Source organism: Brienomyrus brachyistius, chromosome 24 (assembly GCF_023856365.1).
Source record: "Brienomyrus brachyistius isolate T26 chromosome 24, BBRACH_0.4, whole genome shotgun sequence".
NCBI lineage: Eukaryota > Metazoa > Chordata > Actinopteri > Osteoglossiformes > Mormyridae > Brienomyrus > Brienomyrus brachyistius.
In genome coordinates, this window is record NC_064556.1 from 1,336,943 (window position 1) to 1,363,009 (window position 26,067).

General features: G+C 43.2%; 2 protein-coding genes across 2 annotated transcripts in view; both read left to right on the top strand.

Moving 5' to 3' along the window:
* The window catches only part of LOC125719995 (NACHT, LRR and PYD domains-containing protein 12-like), a 263,868-nt gene that overhangs the window by 132,576 nt on the left and 105,225 nt on the right, over nt 1-26,067 (top strand). Inside the window, exon 17 of the mRNA XM_048994927.1 lies at nt 2,834-2,936. Coding sequence (XP_048850884.1) covers nt 2,834-2,936 — 103 coding nt within the window. The remainder of the gene's footprint in view (nt 1-2,833; nt 2,937-26,067) is intronic.
* Nucleotides 16,123-25,279, top strand: LOC125720001 (sterile alpha motif domain-containing protein 3-like). Its single transcript, XM_048994945.1, has 5 exons — nt 16,123-16,257; nt 22,132-23,181; nt 23,510-23,665; nt 23,975-24,055; nt 24,480-25,279. Exons 2-5 carry the CDS (start codon nt 22,153-22,155, stop codon nt 24,774-24,776), a joined length of 1,563 nt encoding a protein of 520 aa, XP_048850902.1. The 5' UTR covers nt 16,123-16,257; nt 22,132-22,152; the 3' UTR covers nt 24,777-25,279.

Below are 26,067 nucleotides of genomic sequence, written 5' to 3' on the forward strand. Positions count from 1 at the left end.
ACGACTGCAGTGGAAGCTGTTTCATTGGTCTGAATATGTTACGGGAAAAGTCATATATAATTTTCACATGCATCGTTAATAATAATAATAATAATAATAATACCATTAACTATGTGTAAATTGTGTCTTAAAATTGTTTATTTTCCAGGTTGGACAACTGTAATCTCACAGAGAAATGCTGTGAGGTGCTGGCTGCAGCTCTGAGGTCAAACCCCTCACACCTGAGAGAGCTGGACCTGAGTGACAATGACCTGCATTATTCAGGAGTGAAGTGGCTCTCTACTGGACTGGGGGATTCACACTGTAAACTGGAGATACTGAGGTCAGTATTACTGGTTATTCCACACTATAAACTGGAGATACTGAACTCAGTATTACTGGTTATTCCACACTGTAAACTGGACATACTAAGGTCTGTATTACTGGGTATTCCACACTAAACTGGAGATACTGAGGTAAGTATTACTGGGTATTCCCACTGTAAACTGGGGTGCCCTTATAAACACCATCAGTTACGATGACGTAGTCGACCACGGAGCTGCGCCCTGGGTGCTCTGGTGCCCTTATAAACACCATCAGTTACGATGACGTAGTCGACCACGGAGCTGCGGCCTGGGTGCTCTGGTGCCCTTATAAACACCATCAGTTACCATGACGTAGTCGACCACGGAGCTGAGGCCTGGGTGCTCTGGTGCCCTTATAAACACCATCAGTTATGATGACGTAGTCGACCACGGAGCTGCGGCCTGGGTGCTCTGGTGCCCTTATAAACACCATCAGTTACCATGACGTAGTCGACCACGGAGCCGCGGCCTGGGTGCTCTGGTGCCCTTATAAACACCATCAGTTACCATGATGTAGTCGACCACGGAGCTGCGGCCTGGGTGCTCTGGTGCCCTTATAAACACCATCAGTTACCATGACGTAGTCGACCACGTAGCCGCGGCCTGGGTGCTCTGGTGCCCTTATAAACACCATCAGTTACCATGACGTAGTCGACCACGGAGCCGCGGCCTGGGTGCTCTGGTGCCCTTATAAACACCATCAGTTACCATGACGTAGTCGACCACGGAGCTGCGGCCTGGGTGCTCTGGTGCCCTTATAAACACCATCAGTTACCATGACGTAGTCGACCACGGAGCCGCGGCCTGGGTGCTCTGGTGCCCTTATAAACACCATCAGTTACCATGATGTAGTCGACCACGGAGCTGCGGCCTGGGTGCTCTGGTGCCCTTATAAACACCATCAGTTACCATGATGTAGTCGACCACGGAGCCGCGCCCTGGGTGCTCTGGTGCCCTTATAAACACCATCAGTTACCATAACGTAGTCGACCACGTAGCTGCGGCCTGGGTGCTCTGGTGCCCTTATAAACACCATCAGTTACCATGACGTAGTCGACCACGGAGCCGCGGCCTGGGTGCTCTGGTGCCCTTATAAACACCATCAGTTACCATGACGTAGTCGACCACGGAGCTGTGGCCTGGGTGCTCTGGTGCCCTTATAAACACCATCAGTTACCATGACGTAGTCGACCACGGAGCTGCGGCCTGGGTGCTCTGGTGCCCTTATAAACACCATCAGTTACGATCACGTAGTCGACCACGGAGCTGCGGCCTGGGTGCTCTGGTGCCCTTATACACACCATCAGTTACCATGACGTAGTCGACCACGGAGCTGCGGCCTGGGTGCTCTGGTGCCCTTATAAACACCATCAGTTACCATGACGTAGTCGACCACGGAGCTGTGGCCTGGGTGCTCTGGTGCCCTTATAAACACCATCAGTTACCATGACGTAGTCGACCACGGAGCTGCGGCCTGGGTGCTCTGGTGCCCTTATAAACACCATCAGTTACGATGACGTAGTCGACCACGGAGCTGCGGCCTGGGTGCTCTGGTGCCCTTATACACACCATCAGTTACCATGACGTAGTCGACCACGGAGCCGCGGCCTGAGTGCTCTGGTGCCCTTATAAACACCATCAGTTACCATGACGTAGTCGACCACGGAGCTGTGGCCTGGGTGCTCTGGTGCCCTTATAAACACCATCAGTTACGATGACGTAGTCGACCACGGAGCTGCGGCCTGGGTGCTCTGGTGCCCTTATAAACACCATCAGTTACCATGACGTAGTCGACCATGGAGCCGCGGCCTGGGTGCTCTGGTGCCCTTATAAACACCATCAGTTACCATGACGTAGTCGACCACGGAGCCGCGGCCTGGGTGTTCTGGTGCCCTTATAAACACCATCAGTTACGATGACATAGTCGACCATGGAGCTGCCGCCTGGGTGCTCTGGTGCCCTTATAAACACCATCAGTTACCATGACGTAGTCGACCACGGAGCCGCGGCCTGGGTGCTCTGGTGCCCTTATAAACACCATCAGTTACGATGACATAGTCGACCATGGAGCTGCCGCCTGGGTGCTCTGGTGCCCTTATAAACACCCTTATGCTGAACACGGTGTTTGTTATGGACAGATTATGGTTCGCACAGGAGTCCAATAACAGAGCAGCACTCGGGTTCAGATCAGCCAGACCGCTCTTCCCAGTCACACCATTCCCAGTTACAGGTTTCACTGTCGCTACCCAAGTGAACATTAAAGCATTAAAGGAGAAAGCCAGTCGTTCTTAGTACATGGTTTGTGTTGGTCAGCAGAGCTAATAGACAAAGGAGAGTGACAGTTATGTTGCAGCTTAGAACTTAAATATGCTTTTTATGTACTGTACAATAAATTTATTGTTTTACAAAAACTCTTCTGTGATGGCAGTGATGGCTCACGTACAGAGCACCAATGCAAAAGGTTGTTTTATGTGTTTTATTTTCCTAAGGGTGAAATGGTGTGATCTCACAGAGGAATGCTGTGAGTTGCTGGCTTCAGCTCTCAGATCAAACCCCTCACACCTGAGAGAGCTGGACCTGAGTGACAATGATCTGCAGGATTCAGGAGTGAAGCTGCTCTCTGCTGGACTGGGGAATTTACACTGTAAACTGGAGATACTGAGGTCAGTATTACTGGGTATTCCACACTGTAAACTGGACATACTGAGGTCTGTATTACTGGGTATTCCACACTGTAAACTGGAGATACTGAGGTAAGTATTACTGGGTATTCCCACTGTAAACTGGGGATACTGAGTTCAATGTTACTGGGTATTCCACACTTTTAACTGTAAATATTGAAATGACTCACATTGTGTGAAAATACTCACATTTACTTGAAAGTAATACATTTTACATTTTACATTTACAGGATTTGGCAGACGCCCTTAGCCAGAGCGACTTACATAAGTGCTTTGAGACTCTGCAATGAATTTCCGATGCTAGCTCAATAAGGACCCAAGCTATGAATACTATCTCTCTGAGAACTCCGTTGAGTAGTGCAGAATTTTTTTTTTTTTTTTTAAACACACACCAGAAAAAGAGCCGAGTAAGAATACAGAAGTTCTACGACAGGTATTTCTGAAAAAGAAAAGTTTTGAGTCGTCGCTTGAAGACATTCAAGGATTCGGACATCTAGGGGGAGTTCATTCCACCAATTAGGTGCCAGGACAGAGAAGCGCCGAGATGCGTGTCTTCCTTGTGCCTTGAGGGGAGGTGGGACCAGTTGAGCAGTGCTGGAGGATCGGAGAGATCGTGGTGCAGAGCGGGGTGTGATGAGGTCCTTTAGGTTGGATGGTGCCAGAGAATTTTTGGCTTTGTATGCGAGCATCAGTGTTTTGAATCTGATGCGTGCAGCTACAGGAAGCCAGTGGAGGGAGCGCAGCAAAGGAGTGGTGTGGGAGAACTTGGGAAGGTAGAAAACAAGACGAGCAGCTGCATTCTGAATCAGTTGGAGGGGACGGATGGCGCTCAGTGGTAAACCCGCTAGAAGCGAGTTGCAGTAGTCAAGGCGTGAGATGACGAGGGACTGGACGAGTATCTGGGTAGCCTGAGTGGAAAGAAATTGACGTATCCTCCTGATGTTAAAGAGGAGAAACCGACAAGAGCGAGAAAGATTGGCGATATGTGAGGAAAATGACAACCGATCATCTATGGTAACTCCAAGGTTTCTAGCAGAAACCGAAGGACGGATCAGGGAGTTGTCGAAAGAGATCGCAAGGTCCTGGAGGGGGGATGAGTCACCCGGGATGTAAAGCAGCTAAGTTTTTCTAGTGTTGAGTTTTAGCTGGTGAGTGGTCATCCAAGATGAGATATCTGCCAAGCATGTAGAGATCTTAGTGGAGACATGAGTGTCTGAGGGAGGGAAGGAGAGGATGAGTTGAGTGTCATCGGCATAGCAGTGGTAGGAGAAGCCATGTGAGGATATAACTTCGCCAACAGATTTAGTGTAGAGGGAGAATAAGAGAGGGCCAAGAACCGAGCCCTGAGGGACACCGGTGGAAAGACAACGTGGAGTAGATGTGGATCCATTCCATGTCATTTGGTATGTTCGGCCTTCTAGGTAGGAAGCCAGCCAGCGCCAGGCCAGGCCACCAATGCCAAGACTCCTAAGGATGGATAGAAGAGTTTTGTGGTTGACCGTGTCAAATGCTGCTGATAGGTAATACTTGTATTGGTGAGGTGATCTTATTTATCTGAGAGTTTTTGTCTGTCTCTCTGCAGGCTGTCAGGCTGCAGAGTCACAGTAGAAGGCTGTTCCTCCCTGGCTTCAGCTCTGAGGTCAAACCCCTCACACCTGAGAGAGCTGGACCTGAGCTACAATCACCCAGGAGACTCAGGAGTGAAGCTGCTCTCTGCTGTACTGGAGGATCCCAGCTGTAAACTGGAGCAGCTGAAGTGAGTACAGAGTGTGTGTCTGACACGTCATAGATACTTATGCATGTATGTGAAGAAGAGTCACCAATAAATAAATGGATACAGCAGTACTATGTCATTCTGCTTCTCCTGTAGTGTGGATCACGGTAGAGAGTGCAGGACCAGACCAGGCTTTCGGAAATGTAAGTGTGTTTGCAGGTTTTTATTAATCATACCATTAATACTATGTTATGGTTGTATTCACTCAGTTGTTGTGATGAGTGTGTTTTTTACACTGTGTGTAGATGGATTTCCATGTTTGTGTTTAGGTGAGTTTCTGTGTCATTTTAGACAAACATCCAAATGAGAAACAAAACATCAAAATCATCACCAAAAACACTATAAATTCATTTATACAGTACTTTAAAACTTTATAACTGCTCATTTCATTTTTGTGTTTGTGTGGGAGCGTAATATGGTTCAAATATATTCTGATGTAGTTGTACATCTTTAATTTCACCAAAAACGAATCCTTTGCATTTGTTCTTTTTGCACATGCCGTGAGTGTATGTGTTTGCTGTGTGAGATTCGTTAGTATTGTCCTAAGACGGCACCCATAGGCAATGACTCTCTCCCCCAGTGTGAGATGCGAATTTACATTTTTAGAGGGTGGAACACTCCTTAATATTCATGAGAGAATATTGCTGATTGGCCAGTGAATGCCTTAGACCAGAGGTGCCCAACTCCGGTCCTGGGGGGCCAGAGCCCTGCCCATTTTTGGGTTTCTCATCATTTAACACACCTGATTCAACTCCTTGTGCTAATTACCACACAGCCCTTGAGCTGAATCCTTAATGGTGGAACAGGGAAATAACTAAGCTACACTAGGCTCTGGCCCCACGGGACTGGATTTGGGCAGCCCTGCCTTAGAAAAAAACAACTGACCAATCAGGTAGTGCTCATCTCATAAATATTAATGAGCCAGTTGGTCATGTACGGCTTCGCTTATGAATATTAATAAGGTTTCCTGAACCACAGTGCTAAAAGAAATTTGCGCCCGGGACACACTGGATGTGTGGCGGAAGACATAATTTCTTTTCGACACCCATGTTAACGGATGAGAGCGGCCACGTGCCTGCGCAAGATGCGGGGCTCACTCCTCGCGGCAGCTGCACCACACTGCGCAGTACGCGATTCTCTACGGGAGCATATTGCATTCATCTGAAAAACAATCAATTCTGTTTTTCCGAATGAGGAGTGAGATACATTTTCTGTTGTTCATGATGTACGATCTGTGTAGTTTAATCCGCTTTTGTTGATGGTTTGTAGATGGTATTATCATTAGTTTTCCGACTTTGCGCGGCACCTCTATTCCGCCCCGCTTGACACTGCAGTGTTTCTCCAGGATCAGTGTATACTGTATGGCACGTATGGCGTTTAATTAGTGCCAAAACTCGCGCGCATAAAAACCACGCACGCGTGTGCGCTCGCGAGCTGAAACCCCATTCTCTCTACGTGCTCACGTCTGCACAGCACTCGCTCGCTCCACAGGATGAATTTTGGCACTTTGGAGGCGGGAACAGTGGCTAATGTCTCTGTTCCTTTTTTTTTATAAAATTGACTACGATTGGCTATTTCCTTTGGTAGAAGATGAAGATATTCGGTCAGTGACCGCGGTCCTCATATTCGATTTTATGGCTTTAATAACTTTTAACGGAAGTAAGGTGTGGGGCGTTTTAATGACAGAATCGTGATGTCTAGTACACAGACATCGATGCACACCGAATATTTTTGCGCTCCAAACCATTTCGTGATTTGTGCAAAATCGTGTTAATAGCTAATAGTATATGTTCGTTCAACTGTAATGACATGGTGGTTTAGCATTTTGGGCTCATGGTGACTGTTGCACACCCCTTAGTTTCCCATACTGCTTTACGTACGATTTCTAATTAATTTTTGAATGTCCGAATGTATCTGTATGTTACGATCCCCAGTCAAGGGCTGAGGACCGACAGAAAGGTAAGGGAAAATGAGAGGGGAAGACGAGACAACCAAGGGATGGGAAAAGGAAATATCTTTTTTGTATTTTTTTAATTTATTCATACACGTTTACAAACACGAGATGCAACAAACTTCGGGAGTGACCCAACCTAAAACAACAACCAAAACAGCTAACAGACACGTCCCAAACTAAGCTAACTCTAAAGGTAATGAAAACAAGAGAAAACGAAATGACAAAGACTGTATCTAAGTCCCTAACCAAAACCACAGTAAACACCACGTACGCATAAACAAAAAGGCAGTCACTCCTTACGCACCTAACAGACATGTACAGAAAACACGCAGGCCGACACACGGTATCAGAAGGGGCGAGGTAACGAGAGTAGTCAGGAGCCAAGAAAGAATTTAAAACTAGAAGACAAACAACAGGGAAAGGTACAAAAAGGGTCGAAGCAGAAAACCAAATAGTCATACAGAAAAGTCAATCGTAATAAAAGCAAACCAACACAGCAGGAACTCGAGGTAGATGCGAGCAGCAGGCTTTATCCTCGTCGACCGGAAAACGGGGTCAGAGGGCGCAAGAGGCGTGGCAAGGAATCGGGAGGCGGGCTGATGCTGCAGCAGGTGAGTGGAGCGAGTGGAGCATGGGGCAGAAGACTGAAGTGTCCTGTACACCTTCCCAAAGTACTTACGGCACGTAACACGTATAATGTGCAATGGGACAATACATGAATGGGTTAATAACTTTAAAACTAGAGAAGACAGGCACATCTAGTGAAGTGTGCTTTGATCAGTGGACTACAGGGAACAATGCACACCCCTTTGATTTTCAGATTATTTTTGTCTGTAATAGTTATTAATTATTATATTGCATCCACTTAAAGTGCAATGGGGCAACACACTAAGGGGTTAATAGCTCTAAAACCAAATGAGACAGACATGTCCTATAAAGTGTGCATTGATCAGGGGAACCTGGGGGACAATGCACCCCCCTTACATTTTCAGAATAACTTTCTCTGTAACAGTTATTAATTAATACATTGTATCCATATTACATGCCACTGGGGCAATAGCTCAAACAAAATGGGACAGCCTATGGAGTGTGGTTTCATCAGTGGACTCTGGGGGATAATGTACACCCCTTGGATTTTCATGATCACTTTCTGTCTAACAGTTATTAATTATTACATTGTATCCCTATTACATCCCATTGCTCAATTTCATACATATTGACAGTTAATTCATAACACAAATTAATCCAAAAATAAGTTGTAAAGCGTGATTTAGGCAGTGCACCGTGGGACAAAGCAAATGTACCGTAGCAGAATTGCTTGATTATGTGTCACTGACCAGATACCTTCATCTTCTACCAAAGCAAATAGCCAATCGTAGTCAATATTCAAAAAACCAATCAAAGGAACGGAGACATTAGCCACTGTTCCCGTCTCCAAAGTGTCAGCATTCATCCTGTGGAGCGAGCGAGTGCTGTGCAGACGCGAGCGCGTAGATAGGGTCCAACGAGCGCGAGCGCGTGGAGAGGATGGGTTTTCAGCTCGCGAGCACATGCGCGCGCGAGTTTTGGCACTAATTAAACGCCATACGCATGATTCCCGGAAATAAGCCGACGCGTGTGAAGATCGTCTTTAAAATAAATACACTGACTTTTAGTATTAATATCTCTTGCTGTTTTGTGGCAAATATACTTGTGCTGAATATGTCTGATGAATCTCGCCGCTTTGTTATTTTATTCGCCCGTAATTACGTTGTTAGTTTAGCTCGCGCCGCATTTTGGCGGCTCTTCCCGCCGGCGTCGCGCGCCGTCCGACATTTCCTGAGCTATTTCATAAACTTCAGTTCCCGCTTCGTTCGGGGAAGCTGCGCTGTTTTTATATTGTACAGAAACATAAAGTACAGGCGGCCTGATGATATTAATAATTCTTCCTCCTGCCTACAGACTCCTGCCAGCTGACTCTGGACCCCAACACAGCACACAGACACCTGTCTCTGTCAGAGGGGAACAGGAAGGTGACATGGGGGGCAAAGCAGCCATATCCTGATCATCCAGAGAGATTTGACGGCTGGCCCCAAGTTCTGTGCAGAGAGAGTCTGACTGGCCGCTGTTACTGGGAGGCTGAGTGGGATGGAGATGCAGCCTGGATAGGAGTCACTTATAAAGGGATCGAGAGGAAAGGAAGGAGGGACTGTCTGCTTGGAGCCAGTAACAAGTCATGGTGTCTGTGGTGTAATACTGACAGTTACTTTGTCTGGCACAATAGTAAACGGACTGACATACCCATAGAGCCCTCAGGCTCCCGCAGAGTAGGAGTGTATCTGGACTGGGGGGCTGGTGCTCTGTCCTTCTACAGAGTCTCCTCTGATGGACTGACCCCCCTGTACAGATTCACCTCCTCATTCACTGAGTCCCTCTATCCAGGGTTTTTGGTTTATATAAACTCCTCAGTGTTACTGTGACGTGTTGCTGGTTCTCCTGGCAAAAAGGTCAAATCTCTGCTTTTCAACCTTTATTATCCTTCTTACTCTGAAATGTATGTTTGACAAAAATAAGTTTCTCTCTGACTAAAATGTAACTAAATGTAATCCTGATTGGTGGGGGGGGGCTTTCCCCCTCCCCTGTATATCCATCCATCCATCCATTTTCTAAACCGCTTATCCTACTGGGTCGCAGGGGGTCCGGAGCCTATCCCGGAAGCAATGGGCACAAGGCAGGGAACAACCCAGGATGGGGGGCCAGCCCATCGCAGGGCACACTCACACACCATTCACACACACACCATTCACTCTCACACGCATACCTATGGGCAATTTAGTAACTCCAATTAGCCTCAGCATGTTTTTTGGACTGTGGGGGGAAACCGCAGTACCCGGAGGAAACCCCACGATGACATGGGGAGAACATGCCAACTCCACACATGTGACCCAGGTGGAGACTCGAACCCGGGTCCCAGAGGTGTGAGGCAACAGGTAACCACTGCACCACCATGCACCCACTGCACCCCTATCTTTATTTTTCTTCTAGCAAATTTAACACAAACCAGTGTGTGGCCTGAATGAAAAGCTAATTCAGTGGCAGGAAAAGGATTCCCGTTTATTTACATAAAAGTCAGAGGTTCACAGGGCTGCCAGCTTTGGTCAGCTGGCTAGTCTGACATTTTCAATTCGAGACAAGTCTGCACACGCATTTACATGTATGTAACAGTTTTATTACCTTCTTAATAGTCTGTATGGTTTCCAAGCTACGCCAACACTTTTGATGTAGCTAATTATAAGATTATAATAGAATAATATAGATTTTCCCTAAGATTTCTTGGGTGAGTCGGACAGTCAGGAAGTGTGAGTGTCAGGCCAGATGTGTGAGAGTCGGTAACCTTGGGTGCAAAGCCGAGTAAATGAGCCTTAAACTGCTGTATTGTTCTTTCATCCCCCAGATCCTAAAACATGAGCATCACACATTAAATGTTGCTGGAAAAAACCCAGAGACTTGGATAAATATGTGAGGCAATATGAGAAAGAGAGCCATGAACCACTGCCAGTGGACCACTTCAGTAAAAGGATGCATCCCACAGCATTAACTTTCCCTTTGTGAGCTGCTGGATGCTGGGGTGGAAAGTGAATAAGTTTTACTAAAATCGCTGTGATTACATCAGTATATGAAATGAGAAAACTGTTGAAGGCGGAGTTGAAATTCGGGCCGGGGCTTTGTGTCGGGTACTGACAGACACAGGTCCTCCAGTCGGCTCTATGCAGCAGACAGGCTCACAGTGGTGCTTGTGGGATCGAGAAAGAAACACTTCTCTACCAGATTGAAACTGTGAGAAGAACAATGGACCAGTCCCCTATTGAATGTACAAATATAGATGTATCTTTTAGTTGTTGTTAATTATCTCACGAGTCGCTATGATTTTTTTGCTGCTTCCTCAAAGCCTCCTGCTGTTGCGCAGCTCATTTTGCTCTGCCCCGCCTACTGAGAAACCGGCTCATTTGCATGCTAACCGTGATTGGATGTTTAGCTGGGGGGAGGGTGAGTGGGGGGGATCTCTGCCGAGTGCAGTGTGTGCCTGCGCACAAACAGAGCGCGGAGGGAAAGAGTGAACAAGAGGTGAAACCTTTCATGTCATTTGTGCCTTTTCCAGTGGATTTTTCAGCTACTGTAGTAAATCTCGTCCATATTCAGTTTGTGGGTAATCTATTATTTTCTTTCTCAACTTCTAAAAGTTTGATTTAAGGGGGCAGGACGTTTGTTTAAGGGGGCGTTGTCCCCTCTTTCCCCAGCGTAGAGCCAGCCCCGAGAAGGTAATTTAGCCCAGATTACCTTAAATCCTACAAGTTATCCGACTGAACAAGAAATATTGCTTCATGATACAGCTGCCTGTTTACTGTTATATCTGGTAGCCAGCTAACTTTAATGCAAACGGCATCAACCAGTACTTGATGATAATAAGCTAATGTTAGCTTATTAACTGGAAAAAAAATTAAGAATCACTCAGCCTGTTTATCATTTTCACCCTCTATCTGTGGTACTTTGGGATGGTTTAGGATGCTTGTGAAATGTTGCCTGATGTCCGTCGCTCCGCATGCAAGCTGTTATCCACTTTCTGAAACAGATTAATCTGCAGCCTCTAACGTTCTTCATTTCTTCTCTGAAACAAACCTTATAAGACACACAGACAGACGTCCTAGCTGTTAGAGACCATCGTCTCTCCTGTCCTCAGTCTTCTGGGTGTATGTGTAATGTCTGATTCTGTCATTGTAAAAACTTCTGAACATGTTTAATAAAAGTGTATTTCAAACAGTCTGATGTACTGACTTTTTGTACAGCAATAACTACTAATGTCCTGATTATTCCAATACTGCAGACTGAGCAGCATGGAATGAGATCCACCCTGGAGTTCCTTAAGGCTCTGGATGCTGTGGGGCTGTCCTGGTTGACATGCATCTGCAGCATCACGTGGACATCGGGGGCAGTGCCTCTGGACTGGCAGACCGGGATGGTGGTCCCCCTCTTTAAGAAGGGGGACCGGAGGGTGTGCTCCAACTATAGGAGGATCACACTCCTCAGCCTCCCTCGTAAGGTCTATTCGGGGATCCTGGAGAGGAGGGTCCGCCGGATTGTCGAACCTCGGATTCAGGAGGAGCAGTGTGGTTTTCGCCCTGGCCGTGGAACAGTGGACCAGCTTTATACTTTCAGCAGGGTTTTGGAGGGTTCATGGGACTTGGAGAAGGCATTCGACCGTGTCCCTTGGGGAGTCCTGTGGGGGGGGGGTGCTCCGGGAGTATGGGCTACCGGGCTTCCTTTTAAGGGCGGTTTGGTCCCTGTATGACCGGTGCCAGAGTTTGATCCGCATGGGCGGCAATAAGTCGGACTCGTTACCGGTGAGGGTTGGACTCCACCAGGGCTGCCCTTTGTCACCGATTCTGTTCATAGCTTTTATGGACAGAATTTCTAGGCGCATCCAGGGCGTTGAGGGTGTCCGGTTCGGTGACCTCAGGATTAGGTCTCTGCTTTTTGCAGATGATGTGGTTCTGTTGGCCTCATCGGACCGTGACCTTCGGCTCTCACTGGACCAGTTCACAGTCGAGTGTAAAGCGACTGGGATGAAAATCAGCACCTCCAAATCCGAGACCATGGCCCTCAGTCGGAAAAGGGTAGAACGGTCTCTCAGGGTCTGAGTTGGGTTCCTCCCCCTAGTGGAGGAGTTTAAGTATCTCGGGGTTTTGTTCACGAGTGAGGGAAGGATGGAGCGGGAGATCGTCAGGCGAATCGGTGTGGTGTCAGCAGTGATGCGGGCGCTGCATCGGTCTGTCATGGTGAAGAAGGAGCTGAGCCAAAAGGCAAAGCTCTCGATTTACCAGTCGATCTACGTTCCTACCCTCACTTATGGTCACGAGCTGTGGGTAGTGACCGAAAGAACGAGATCACGAATACAAGCGGCCGAAATGAGTTTCCTCCGCAGGCTGGGTGGGCTCTCCCTTAGAGATAGGGTGAGGAGCTCAGTCATTCGGGAGGGACTCAGAGTAGAGCCGCTGCTCCTCTGCAGGGTGGCTGGGCTCTCCCTTAGAGATAGGGTGAGGAGCTCGGTCATTCGGGAGGGACTCAGAGTAGAGCCGCTGCTCCTCCACATCGAGAGGAGCCAGATGAGGTGGCTCGGGCATCTGATTAGGATGCCTCCTGGACGCCTCCCTGGTGAGGTGTTCCAGGCATGTCCCACTGGGAGGCGGCCCCGGGGAAGACCCAGGACACTCTGGAGGGACTATGTCTCTCGGCTGGCCTGGGAACGCCTCGGGATTCCCCCGGAGGAGCTAGATGAAATGGCCGGGGAGAGGGAAGTCTGGGATTCCCTGCTGAGACTGCTACCCCCGCGGAAAAAATAAAACTATATTCAGAAATATAAAAATTGCAAGAAGAACTTGTTAAGAATGAGCTCTAGATTAATGCAATCTTTCATTCTTAATAGTATGTTACTTGGAAGTCAAATAAATCTGAAATATTTCTACTGCAAGAATTGTGATGGACTATTAATAATGTCACTGTGACATTATTAAATGAACAATGATCCTCTCTTTCCATTTGCTTAAGAACATTGGAATGCTTAACTTCACCTACTCCATCTTGCTCTCCATAAGACACACTGACACATATACAGGTGAGATCAGGCTTGGGGGTCACAGTGCAGAATCAGCCAGCACGCAGCACCCTTGGATCTTGGGGATAAGGTCCTTGCTCAAGGGCCCATAGACAGGTGACTATTCTGCTGAGGCTGGGGCTCGAACCATAACCATGTTTTATTTTGTGTCCTCATAATTTAAATTAGTTATTAGAATTAATTGCAGAACAGAATTCAGGGGACTGTATGCTGTTTATTGTAGTAGGCATAGGTCTCCCCTAAATATCCATGCTGCGAGGTAGTCATGAGCAGCTGCCGCTTCAGCTGGTAGGTCGATCTCATTGTGCAGGGGAATGTCTAAGTCCCCATCCACCTCACATCCATCCTCCACCAGAGGTACCTTCCAAGCTATGGCCATGTTGTGGAGAACAACACAGGCACCTGCTACTGCAGCAGCTCTGTCTGGCTCCATTATTATACCTGTCAGTGACAAAATGTTTGCACCATAAATTATAAAGGTTAGGCATAGCTTATTTACCTATACTTGTTCTGAATAGCATTTTTGTAGGCATTAATGTAAACAGACTATATACCTAATCACCTCTGTGCAAACAAGCCCACTGTTTCTTCAGGACACCTACACTGAAAAAAAGAACTTTGTGGTGGAGTAAAATTTATTAAATTACCTGTTTAATTTCTACATTGTAAAATTAAGATTCAGTGATAACTAGAATTTCTGAAGTAAAATTTTTAAATATGTACACGTTTTATTCACTTAAGTGAACTGTATGCAAATAATAAGCTTTACTATATATTTTTTCATACCGTTTAATTATTTTATTGTCACTGTAAATAAACACAGAAATTCTAAGTAAATTGTAATCTTAAAATTGAATACCACTAGGCCGTAAGGTGAAGCAGCTTTTCGTTTCATTCCGTTCCCATATATGGGGCACTACATTCTTTTTATTCCAATAAAAGGATCAATTGGTATAGAATGAAAAAATAAAAGTTCTCCATGTGTAATCCAGCAGTTATTTTTTTACAAGTGTATAAAGTTGGCAATAGTCCCATCCTCGCGTAATCATTTTTTAAAGGTGAGAGATGCGGCTTCGCGTCACGTGCTTGCCGCTAGACCAATGAGATGGCATAACGTCGGAACGACATGTAAACATGGTCTAAGATGGCAGCGCCCTTGCCGTCACTATCGAGTAGCGAAGAGGATGAAATTATTGTCAGACCTCCACCAAAAGTCAGTAAAAGGGTTTATAAAAAATGCTATATGCATCTCACGTCCATAAAAACAGAAGAAACGAAGGATTTTACACGTACACGGTGGGATACATTTAGAAACTGCATCAAACGGTGGCTTGACTTGCAGGGTGAGAGTCAGAAAATAGCAGAAACATACAAACATTGTCTAGAAATCGAGTTTGACCGTGTGCCCGAAGACGCAGGGTTTCACTCCATTTGCTACCGGCGTTTTATTGACAAAAAGCGCTTGGATGCGGCCGAGAAACGAGTTTCACGGTGCCCTGAAGCTGGTGATGATCATAACACAGACCAGTCTGTCATCGGGAAATAGTATTTCGTCAACGTATTGCCCAACAAAAAAACTTAGGTCCAGTACCGGACTGCCGATAGCTTGTTCGGGTCCTGTACTTCCTGCTTTGTGCATAATTTGCAAGAAAAAGTACATCACTGTGGCAGGCAAACGCCAGAAGGACAATCTTTCACAAGCGGAGACGCTGTCGGCAGGTATAAAGCACACGTTTGAACTTAAAGTTATATGTCATATACTGAGAACCATAACTAACTTTCAAATACATCAATATTTACATTACATGTACATTATAATGTTTATAGTGCAGTCAGTTTTTGCATACACATATGCATGAACAGTGAGAACTGTTATGTTTTTTTAAATACATATTTATTACAGGCCAATTGCTCAAAGCAGCTGAGATGAAGGAAGACACTAGCATTCTTGTGCATATTAAAGACAGAGACTGTGTGTCTCTGGAAGTACGATATCACAAGTCCTGTTACAGACAGTACACCAGGTTCTTGACAAAGTCTACTAGATTCCATGCTGAATCCTTTTGACTCACACCAAGATGGCATTGTGTCTTGGCTCTGGAATAGTTGCAGCTAAAGAAATTATGATGGATTTGCTCACAGCTTCAGAAAAGGGGGAAAATGCTGTTCAGGAATTTATGGACCAAAGACTGCTATCACCATCAGTTGACGTATTTGCCCCCATCAAAAAACTAAAACTAAAGACATTCAGTGATCAAGCCAAGACAAATAAGAAATCTGCAGCAGGCAAGGAAGTAATTCTACGTGCAGACAAGAAGCTTTTCTCCAGACTGCTCGTCATAGGTCAAAGAAGAAAGATAGACTTGAGGGAAATTCTCTCCTACTCCTTGGGAACTGTGTCATATGCTTTATCAAGTGCTGATGGTTCTCTTGCAAAAACAAACAAATCAGCTCTCATGGATGTTCTGGAAACCAAAGGTGGAGACTGTTTAGTTGACAGAGTACCAGTAAATGGAGCTATACTTTTTGATGGCATGGCAGTCATTCAAGCCATTCAGTCCATACCAAGTACCTTCGGGGAGCTTGCTGACACTATACTACAGTACTTAGTCAAGCTTGCTCTCAAGCACAACTGTACACGGATAGATTTTGTGATAGACAAGTATCCAGAAATTAGTATTAAAAATGTAGAATGATCACGCAGAGCTGTTGGTGGCACACAACAGGTAAAAATTTATGGACGGGATCAAAAGACACAACACAATGGAAGAAGTTTCTGTCGGATGGGACAAACAAAGAAGCACTGGCAGAATTCCTCTATGTAATGTGGCGAGACGCTGATCTTACCATTTTAGGTAAGGACTTACATTTATACATAACACATGGAGACCTGTGTCACTACATGGCTGTAACAGAGGGTTTACAAACTGTCAGTGCTGTTGAAAATCTGAAATGTGATCATGAGGAATGTGACACCAGGTTGTTTTTTCATGCAAAACATGCTGCACAGGAACACCAAACTGTAGTCATCAAGAGCCCTGATACTGATGTGGCAGTGATTGCATTAAGTCTGCAGCCAGATTTACCATGCAGATTGTATTTTTTCACTAGGGTTGGCAACAAAATGAGGATCATTGACTTATGTAAGGTGTCATCAGCTCTCGGCAACAGTGTATGTTTGGCACTTATTTGGATCCATACCTTCTCAGGCTGTGACTCTACAAGTGCCTTTTATGGCAAGGGGAAAAAAAAGTCATTTTCTGTTGCTTGCGAGAAAGAGGAATACCTGACTGCATTTAGAAATCTGGGTAGCAGTTTTAATTTGGACCAGTCTACCTTTGAAGTGCTTTGCAAATATGTCTGTCACCTATATGGCCAATCATGTGCTAAAAGTCTGAACGATGCACGATACAAAGCATTCTGCATGGCATCATCAGCTTTGCCAGAACGATCCATGCCTCCGACAAGTGATGCTTTGTACCAACACTGCAAAAGGGCAAACTACCAAGCAGCCATAATGAGACATTCTCTGAAAGGTAAAATGTGTGCCCCTTCACCTGTTGGCAATGGATGGCACCTCGAGGATGGGAAGTTAACAGTGACGTGGATGACTAGAAATCCAGCCCCTGATAGTGTGTTGCAGGTTGTCCACTGCAGTTGCAAGTAAGGCAAATGTGAGACTGGAAGATGCTCCTGTATGTCTGCAAATCTGTCCTGTACAGATTTATGCCGCTGTCTCAATTGTACAAATGTTTTCCAGGAAACAGAGGAAAGAGCTACATGTGAAGATGGTTCTGATGATAGTGATAAGGATAGTAGTTATGAGTAAAGGTGATCTGTGTCACAGGTTACTTGGATTTGAGCTGTAATGAAGCAGCTGTAAAATGTTTAATATTTGTAGTTATTGAAAAATTAGTGCAGCAGTCCAGCATTTCAAGTCATTTTAGCCAACTTGGACCAAAAACTGTTTTTATCTTTAATTTTGTGTGATTCCTAAGTGCCTACTGAACATTTTAATGAATAAAACATAACAAAAATGTTTAAGTTTCAATTTGTTCTTCAGTTTTATTTGGTGCCAATCGGTGAAGTTGAAGTGCGTTATAAAAAAAAATTGCATTATTTCATGGTCTTCCTTCAAAATTGAGTTGATTAATGCACCAATACTTGTCTCAGATATGTAGCTACATGTATAAATGTGGATTTGACATATATTTTGTTTTGATTAAATGCGTATTAATAAAGTTACAGGCCAAACTAGCAGCATGAGATTTTCGTTTTTTGTAAATTCCTAATTATACACATTTTTGCATCCTGACAAAAAACTGCAGTATTTTTTGTGGAGAACTTTTAACATAGAAGCCATAAGACTGTTGTCTATCCAGAAATTCATTAAAAAAGTAGTGCCCAGACGTGGGAACGAAAAGTGATTTCTAGCCACTTTTTCTAGGTTCACCTTATGGCCTATCGGTATTTTATTTATTTTGCCGCTTTTGATATTATATTTAACTTAATTGAACAGTCAACCAAATGGAAAGCCCCTCATGCAAGTCAATTCAGTCACTTTTATTGCTCAATAAATGTTTTATCAACAGGAACCAGACCAGCACAGCAGTGGGTTGTTATTGTGTCAAGCCAGGATAGGCTGCAGGATAAGCCAGTGGTGTGTAATTTGATTTGTCTAACGTTCAACATTAGTTTCATTTAGGTAAGTATGAATCTATCTGTAGATTTGCAGAATATTGTATTGCTTATGTGTTTCCTTATTCTTAACTGCATAATGTAGCATATAATTGTGGTTAAATGTTTTGTGGTGTTAATATCACAAATTGTTTTTCATTTACAGGGTGGTCTTGCTCATTGGACAGGACAGTTCAGGTCTACGGAGGACAGGTTTCTAGGCAGGTGTTATCAGGGAGAAACAGGCCTCATATTAAAATGATATGGCCATGCAAAAACTGCAATTTTAGGACATCAAAGCGTTTAGAGCTATTAAGACATTATAGATTGAAACATTTACATGCTGGTCAAGGGCGGTCACTACCCTGTTTGTACACAGACTGTCCTTGTTCATTTAAAAGTTGGGGTGCACTTCGCACCCATTTGTCTAGAGATCATACACAGACTGAACAAGACAGGGCAGATTGTTTCCTTTTCATGTCATGTATGTAATTCGTTTAGTTTTCACACAGAGAGGCAATATTTTGAACACCTTGGAGCTCATCTGAAAAAGTATGAAACTGTTCGTTGTGTTTTTAAAGATTGTGACTACAGTACTAATGTATATTCAACTTTTGCATCACATAAAAGTAGATAGCATAATCCTCACTGTATTGAGGATTTTAAACATACTGTAGTTCAGATATGTTCAAGTCAGGCAACAGAAGATAGTAGTTGGTTGGTAGATGAAAGTGAAGCTACTTCTGTTGAAACACTTGTCAAACAGGGTGAGGATTTAGGTAAAATCATAGTTGATAAAATTGGCTCCTTATTGCTTAAATTAGACTGCATCTTCAATGTGCCTAGTAGATGTATAAATGAGATTGTAGAGGAGCTTCAGTTTATCACATGTTCAGCATCTGCACCTGTTATCAGAAACATTGTCTATAACACCTTAGTAAATCATAACTGTACTGTTGAAGAATTGGTGATCACAGATTTGGTAAACAACATTTGCCAGTTAAATCCTCTTAATGCAGCCTTAAGTGAAGAAGGTCCTCTTGGTACAGTATACCAAAGAAACAGATACTTAAAGGAACATTTCTGTGTTGTTGAATCAGTAGAATTTATACTTGATGCAAAAGAGGGAAAGACATTCCAATATGTACCAATTTTGCAATCCTTGTCACAAATTTTAACAAAATATGACATTGAAATGAATGTGTTGACTGCGAGCCATTGTGGTTCTTCAAGTCAGTATACCAGTTTTCATGATGGTTCCTACTTCAAGGAAAACAAATTTCTGTCTGCAGAGGAGTTTAGACTTTCACTTCTTCTCTATTCTGATGATTTTGAAATTTGTAATCCCTTAGGAACCTCTCGCAAGAAGCACAAGGTAACAGCTGTCTACTAGGCGTTGGCTGATGTGCCATCAGTATTAAGGTCCACTTTGTCATCAATATACTTAGCTGTTTTATGCAAGGCAGATGATGTAAAAAAATTTGGCTACCCTCAAGTTCTCGGGCCATTATTAAGTGATTTGAAAAGCCTTGAAGAGGATGGTATTTTTGTGCCTTATTTAGGAAAATGTATTAAAGGCACTGTATTTTCTGTGATTGCAGATAACCTTGGTGCCCATTCAGTTGGGTTCGTTGAAAGTTTCAGTGGGTTGTACATTTGCCGATTTTGCATGGGAGAGCGATCCCAGTTTCAGGAACTTGAGGTCAGGTCAGGAGCGTTCCCTGGTAGAACAAAACAGCTACACCAGTTGGATGTTGAAGCAGCATTGGCTAGTAAGACGCCTAGCCATGGAGTTAAAAGGCATTCTGCAATTACTCAAAGATTAAGTCATTTTCATGTCACCACAGGTTACCCACCTGATGTGCTTCATGATTTACTTGAGGGTCTTGTACCTGTAGAATTGGCATTGTGTTTAGATGTCTTGATAAAGAAAAAATATTTCTGTCTTGAAAGAGCTTAATGTAATCATTAAATCTTTCCCATATAAGTGGAAAGACAAGACAAATTATCCCCAAACTATACCACCAACCTTTGTCTCTCGTAAAACCATTGGTGGTAACGCACATGAAAATTAGAGCCTGCTGAGGCTGCTTCCACTTATGGTGGGCCCCAAAGTTCCAGAAGACGAACAGGCATGGCAGTTGTTGATGATACTAAAAGATGTAGTTGAATTGATAATGTGTCCTGTCCTCACAGATGAAAGTATTGGATACCTAGATAGCCTGATTGCTGAACATAGATATAGATTTTGCAGTGTTTTTCCAGCAGAGAAATTGATTCCAAAACACCATTTTATAGAACATTACCCACAGCTCATTAAAGCATTTGGCCCACTAGTGTCCTTATGGACAATGAGGTTTGAAGCCAAGCACCGCTTCTTTAAGAAGATAGTGAGACAGACTGGCTGCTATCGTAACATTTTGCAGTCAATGGCAAAAAAACACCAGTCCATGATAGCATACCATCTCCATGGTTCAAATGTCAAAAAACCTACAGTCTCTGTATCGAAGATTTCAAGAGTTCCATTAGATGTTGTAAATGAGAACATACAGGATTTTTTTTCACAGAAATTTCCTGAAGAGACAGCTGTTCAGTTGACAAAGAAGACAGAATTTCAGGGCACCAGTTACTGTACTGGCATGATATTGGTATATGGCTCTACTGGTGGGTTGCCCGACTTTGCCGAAATAGTACAAATCATTGTTGTTCACGACAGCTTGGCATTTGTAGTAAAATTACAAGGTGCATGGTACTGTGAGCATTTAAGATGTTTCAAGTTGGAGTCCACAAGCCTAGTCAAAGTAATAGAGCAGTCACACCTCACTGACTTGTACCCACTGGCTACCTATACACTGGACGCTGCACGAATGGTTTCTCTGAAACACCACATCTTCATGTCAAACTAGGTAATATATTTTTATGGTGTGCTCCATATTGTGTAACATCTTGTCAGTGTCACGATCGCTGGCGGACAAAGCGGCGATCGTGCGAGGCGAACGGGCAGGAAGCAGGCGGACAGGCGGAAGTCGGGGTAAATCAGGGATTTAATAAAGACAGGGAGCATGGGACATGTAACGCCAACTAACATCAATGACAGACAATGCTAACAGGTAAGACCAGGACTTAAAACCAGACAAGACTAATCAAAGTAATCAGATACAGCAGGGTACAATCAAGGAAATACACGTGGGAAGGCAGGGGGCATGGCACACACGAGGAGCGGACGAGCCGGGCATGACAGTCAGATCCTATTTGTGTTTTTTATTCCAGATTTTAATTATAAAAAATTGCATATTTTTTCCGATCTGTCTAGAGCATGCATTTGTTTGAAGAGGTCAAAACTCCACCAGTGCTTGCTCAATATAACACAACTATATTGTTAGATCGGCATCTGGCTCTACATTATTTAAATGATGTTTGTAATATGTTTCTTAATTACCTACCGGAAACCACAAGATGAAAAGCACTGATTTAAAAAAAATAAAATTGTTCAATATACTACATGTATTGCTGGAGTTTTAACCTCTTTAGAATTTTTATCTTTTTATTCTTGCACCTTGGAAGTAGGTGAAGTTCAGCTGCAAACCTATGGCTGGGTAATATGGAAAAAAATCTTAAAACTTTTTTTTTTTTCATATAATTAGATATCGATATATAACGATATAATTAAAATCACTTTCTGCCAACGGTAAACATTCCTTTATACTCCAGTGTGAGATCTAAAGATTAATTTTGGTTTTTAAATACCTTTTCTGTCATAAGTTAAATATGACAAATGTGTTGTAGTAGTAGAACATTATACTGTAGAAATATAGACTCAAAATAGGCAATACGTACATGTATTTTATTTATAATATGTTACATTTTTTGTATTTATTAAATGTGCATTTTGTTATATAATACAGATCTAATCCTGACTAGTCCATCGAAGCTGTATTGACCATGTCTTATTGTTCCATTATCAATTTATCACCCAGGCCTACAAAACCCAACTGTACTTTTGAAATATGTTTTCTCATCTTTATGTTTTTTTTTTTGTTTTTTTTTTGCAGGTCGACTTGCCAAAACTGATAATGTTGTCACCTGTCCAGCTACGAGTCATCATGGAAGAGACTAAGGTTCACAAGTTAACCCTTCCAGATGGATTCCCTAGCACTGTAGACGAACTTTTGGCGGCTGCAAAAGATAACTTTCAACTCCAGGGAAATTATACTGTTATGTACATGGACAAAGATTTTGATAATCAATTCTTCACTCTAACTTCAACTGATGAGGTTAAGGACAAAGACACAATCAAACTGGTGAAAATAGAACCTTCTGTTATTCTTACATTAACTCCCATCCAGGATGCTGCATCTTCCTCATCTCCAGTGTCACTGGATCAGTCTTGCCAGGATGACAGTTCCTCACTTGGTTCATCTGACACCAACATTTTACAAAAGTCCCCAGAGTATCGAACAGACCCATGGCCTGCTAATTTTGTGATACCCAACTTTTCATTTAATGTTGAAATGCCCCTTCATGAAGGAAATAGGGCTTATGAAACTGATGGTTCACTTCTCCAGAATCCAAGCTTGAACTCTGACGTACTTGAAATACTAGCAGAAACAATATTCCGCTATACTGCCTATCCCTCTAGTCCTCAGATTGAGGCAGTCATAGAAGCTCTGTTAAAAAAGCATCCATGCTTAAGGGAGCCTGCAACTTCATTTTCAGGCACGTATGGATGGCAGCAGCGTCTTAAATGGAAGATGGCTAATTACCGTTCTAAAATGAGAAGGCGTGGAGTACCTTGTCCTGAACTTGATATCAACTCCTTGAAAAGGAAATCTCCTAGTGAGAGAAATCCTGCAAAAAACTGCAAGAGAGCGAAGAAAGCAGAGGTTAACTATCTTCCACCACATCCAAGTGGTGAAACTAATGACACACTGGAAATGGAGAGACAGGAGCTTCTTAGCGAGGTAAAGAAGAAGAACAACACTAGGGTGATTCAAGAAAAAATGGCCAAAACGTTCTCCTATCGAAGGCTTGAGGTTGTGAGTGGTAGTCCAGGAGCCGATGACTTCAAAGAGAGATGGTCTGCTTTTTTTTGTGAAGCTGAGGTAAATACATTTTTAAATCCTTAAAGTTGTGTAGGCCAATAACAATAATTAGATTTTAGAATGATATATTTTGAACTACTGTTATGTAATATATACTGGAAATGTACTTCTTTCCCAGTTACGACTGTAGACCAAATTACTCTTTTTAAGCTGAGCATTGTATGTGCAGCTTTATGTAGAATTTGCCCTTCCTTTACTTCGCATCAGACTATTTGGCCTGGTTACTAATGTTGTGTGTGAGAGAGAGAGAGTGTGTGAAAGAGAAAGTGATGAGTGTGTATTTGACATGGTTCTTAATTTTGTACTTTTGAATCTTTTGTCAATTCAGGTCAAGGAGGAATTTAGAAGAATAACAACAGTTTCCCTGGAGCAGAGGTTCATGTTTAAACTTGACCACTACACACCAAAACTTACTGCCCTGATGAAGGCCAAGGGAGGTGTAATGGAGACAAAGCTGAGGCCCATCCTGGACAAACTGAGCCAGGTAAGTTTGTTCAAAATTTGGCTGTTTATATTTTTATGAACAGAGAAGAGCCTGTTGTCTCTCTCTCAAACACACATGGAGCAAGAGCCATGTTTGAAAAGATGACATGTGCAGGGGCAGAGAAGCTATAGAGCGCAAAGATTCATACTATATATGCGGTATGTCCACATGCATAGCACAAGCCCTTACACTCTGGAACTTTAGCTTTTCATGTGCAGAAATCACTGCTCTTTGCACATGTCTGCTCTCAATTGACTGTTCATTGTATGTAAATAGTTGTTTAGTGTTGACATCATAATTTGTTCACAGAGCCAAAGACTTGAGATGAGACGTGAAGCTGTTATCCGTAGCCTTCAGGAGAAAGAGGAGGAACTTCTTGAAGATTGCATGGTAAATCATAATTTAATTGTTTTATGATTCAATTTCAAAACTTAATGTATTATAAATAAAGCAAGTTGCTTCTTAAATAAGAAAGGACGGAAGATGAGGGGATGGAAGTATTCTGTTCAACCAAATAAGACAATGGAAATATATCATCTAGAAGAACAAACTAGAGAGATTTGTCAATGATTCACAAGCATAATGACAAAAAATAAACCTGCTCTGGAGTTACAAGGTCATAGGGTTTTCTGCCACTGTAAAGTATGGTGGCTTTGACTGCTCACAGCAGAGGCTGAGAGAAATATTAAAGCAGCTGTCACTCAGAGGATACTGTGGAGTGCAGACATCTTGCAACAAATGTTTTACTAATGCTGGTTCACTGTAAATAGACTTCACTCAGTTTAATGTAAGCTGATCTTCGTTCAATGATCAGGAGGACAGCCGCAGTGATGCCACTCAACTCGTCCTCAAGATCCTGGTCGTCCATGGTGCTGATGGAGAGGAGCCAGTGGATGTATCCATCCTTCTTGAAGGCCAGGAGATGATGTCTGGATGTGGCAGTACTGCGAAAGCCTGCATGCTGCTTATGGGGCTCATTTATGGCCTCAACCTTGCATACCCCCCAAAACTGCACTACACTTTTGAGGTATTTCAGAAACTATTTCTGGAATTAGATGTGATCAAGATGTCCCCAAAAATGCAAGCATTAAAGTTGAAATTGCTGTCTTAGAAGTTAAATATCTAATTGTTGGCTTTGAAAACTATTTTCTTGTTTGTAAGATGGTTTAAATGTTAAATTGCAGGAATGTCTAAATGTTGTAGTTGTGCTGTAGCAGAGTTTTAAGGTTGTAATTCTGGCTGTTGACATTTTGTGTAAAGTAAGGGTTTTAGTCCTCAGAGAAATTTAAGAAGTTTTTTTAATTGTTATATACTTAATTTCTCTGTGTGTCTGCGTTTGTGAGTGTGCGAGAGTGACATACTGTGTGTTGAAAATTAATGGTTTGATTGTTGCGATTGCTTTGTCAGAGAGATGTTTTATTTGTTTAAAATAAGACCGGTGCTCCCCAGGGATATTTCAGCTGTTTTTTGAAGTGTTGAAATGCCTTTTTACATTGTTAATACATGTGTGTGACAGAGAGAGTGAGAGTGTGGTTGTATGTTTTAGTTTGAAATGTTTTATATTGATTTGTGATAACTGTATTGATGATGTTTGACAATAAAGTAATTGCAATGCATTTTAGTTGTGTGGTCTGACATAAAATTTTATTCAATGCAGAGAAAAAAAATCATTCATTTGGTAACATTTATCAGGACAGAATTTGTAAGATTTTCATAATTATATTGAGTAATTTAACTTAATACAATTAAGTAACTGAAAGAGTTCAATAGAGAAAACATCCATCCATCCATTTTCCAAACCGCTTATCCTACTGGGTTACGGGGGGTCCGGAGCCTATCCCGGAAGCAATGGGCACGAGGCAGGGAACAACCCAGGATGGGGGGCCAGCCCATCACAGGGCACACTCACACACCATTCACTCACACATGCACACCTATGGGCAATTTAGCGACTCCAATTAGCCTCAGCATGTTTTTTGGACTGTGGGGGGAAACCGCAGTACCTGGAGGAAACCCCACGACGACATGGGGAAAACATGCAAACTCCACACACATGTGACCCAGGCGGAGACTCGAACCCGGGTCCCAGAGGTGTGAGGCAACAGTGCTAACCACTGCACCACCATGCCGCCGCTAGAGAAAACATAATAAAAAATATTTATATCATAACAGTAATATTTATTATATTAGTTTAAGTAAGATTTACTTAATATTTTTATAGTAATATTATTCTCCATAAACTGACTTTACTTGATTTTTTTAATTGATTTTACTTAATTTAATTAATTAATTAAAACTTGCTACTTAAATATAATTATGTAACATTTATTTATTATCTTCATAAATGTTATGAGTACTCCGGTTTCCCCCCACAGTCCAAAAACATGCTGAGGCTAATTGGA

Excerpts from the sequence above, each read along its gene's own strand:
- LOC125720001 (XM_048994945.1), top strand. The coding sequence starts at position 22,153 with ATGTTGTCACCTGTCCAGCTACGAGTCATCATGGAAGAGACTAAGGTT. Across the intron at positions 23,182-23,509 it reads CTTTTTTTTGTGAAGCTGAG|GTCAAGGAGGAATTTAGAAG; the intron begins GTAAATACATTT and ends TTGTCAATTCAG. Across the intron at positions 23,666-23,974 it reads TCCTGGACAAACTGAGCCAG|AGCCAAAGACTTGAGATGAG; the intron begins GTAAGTTTGTTC and ends ATTTGTTCACAG.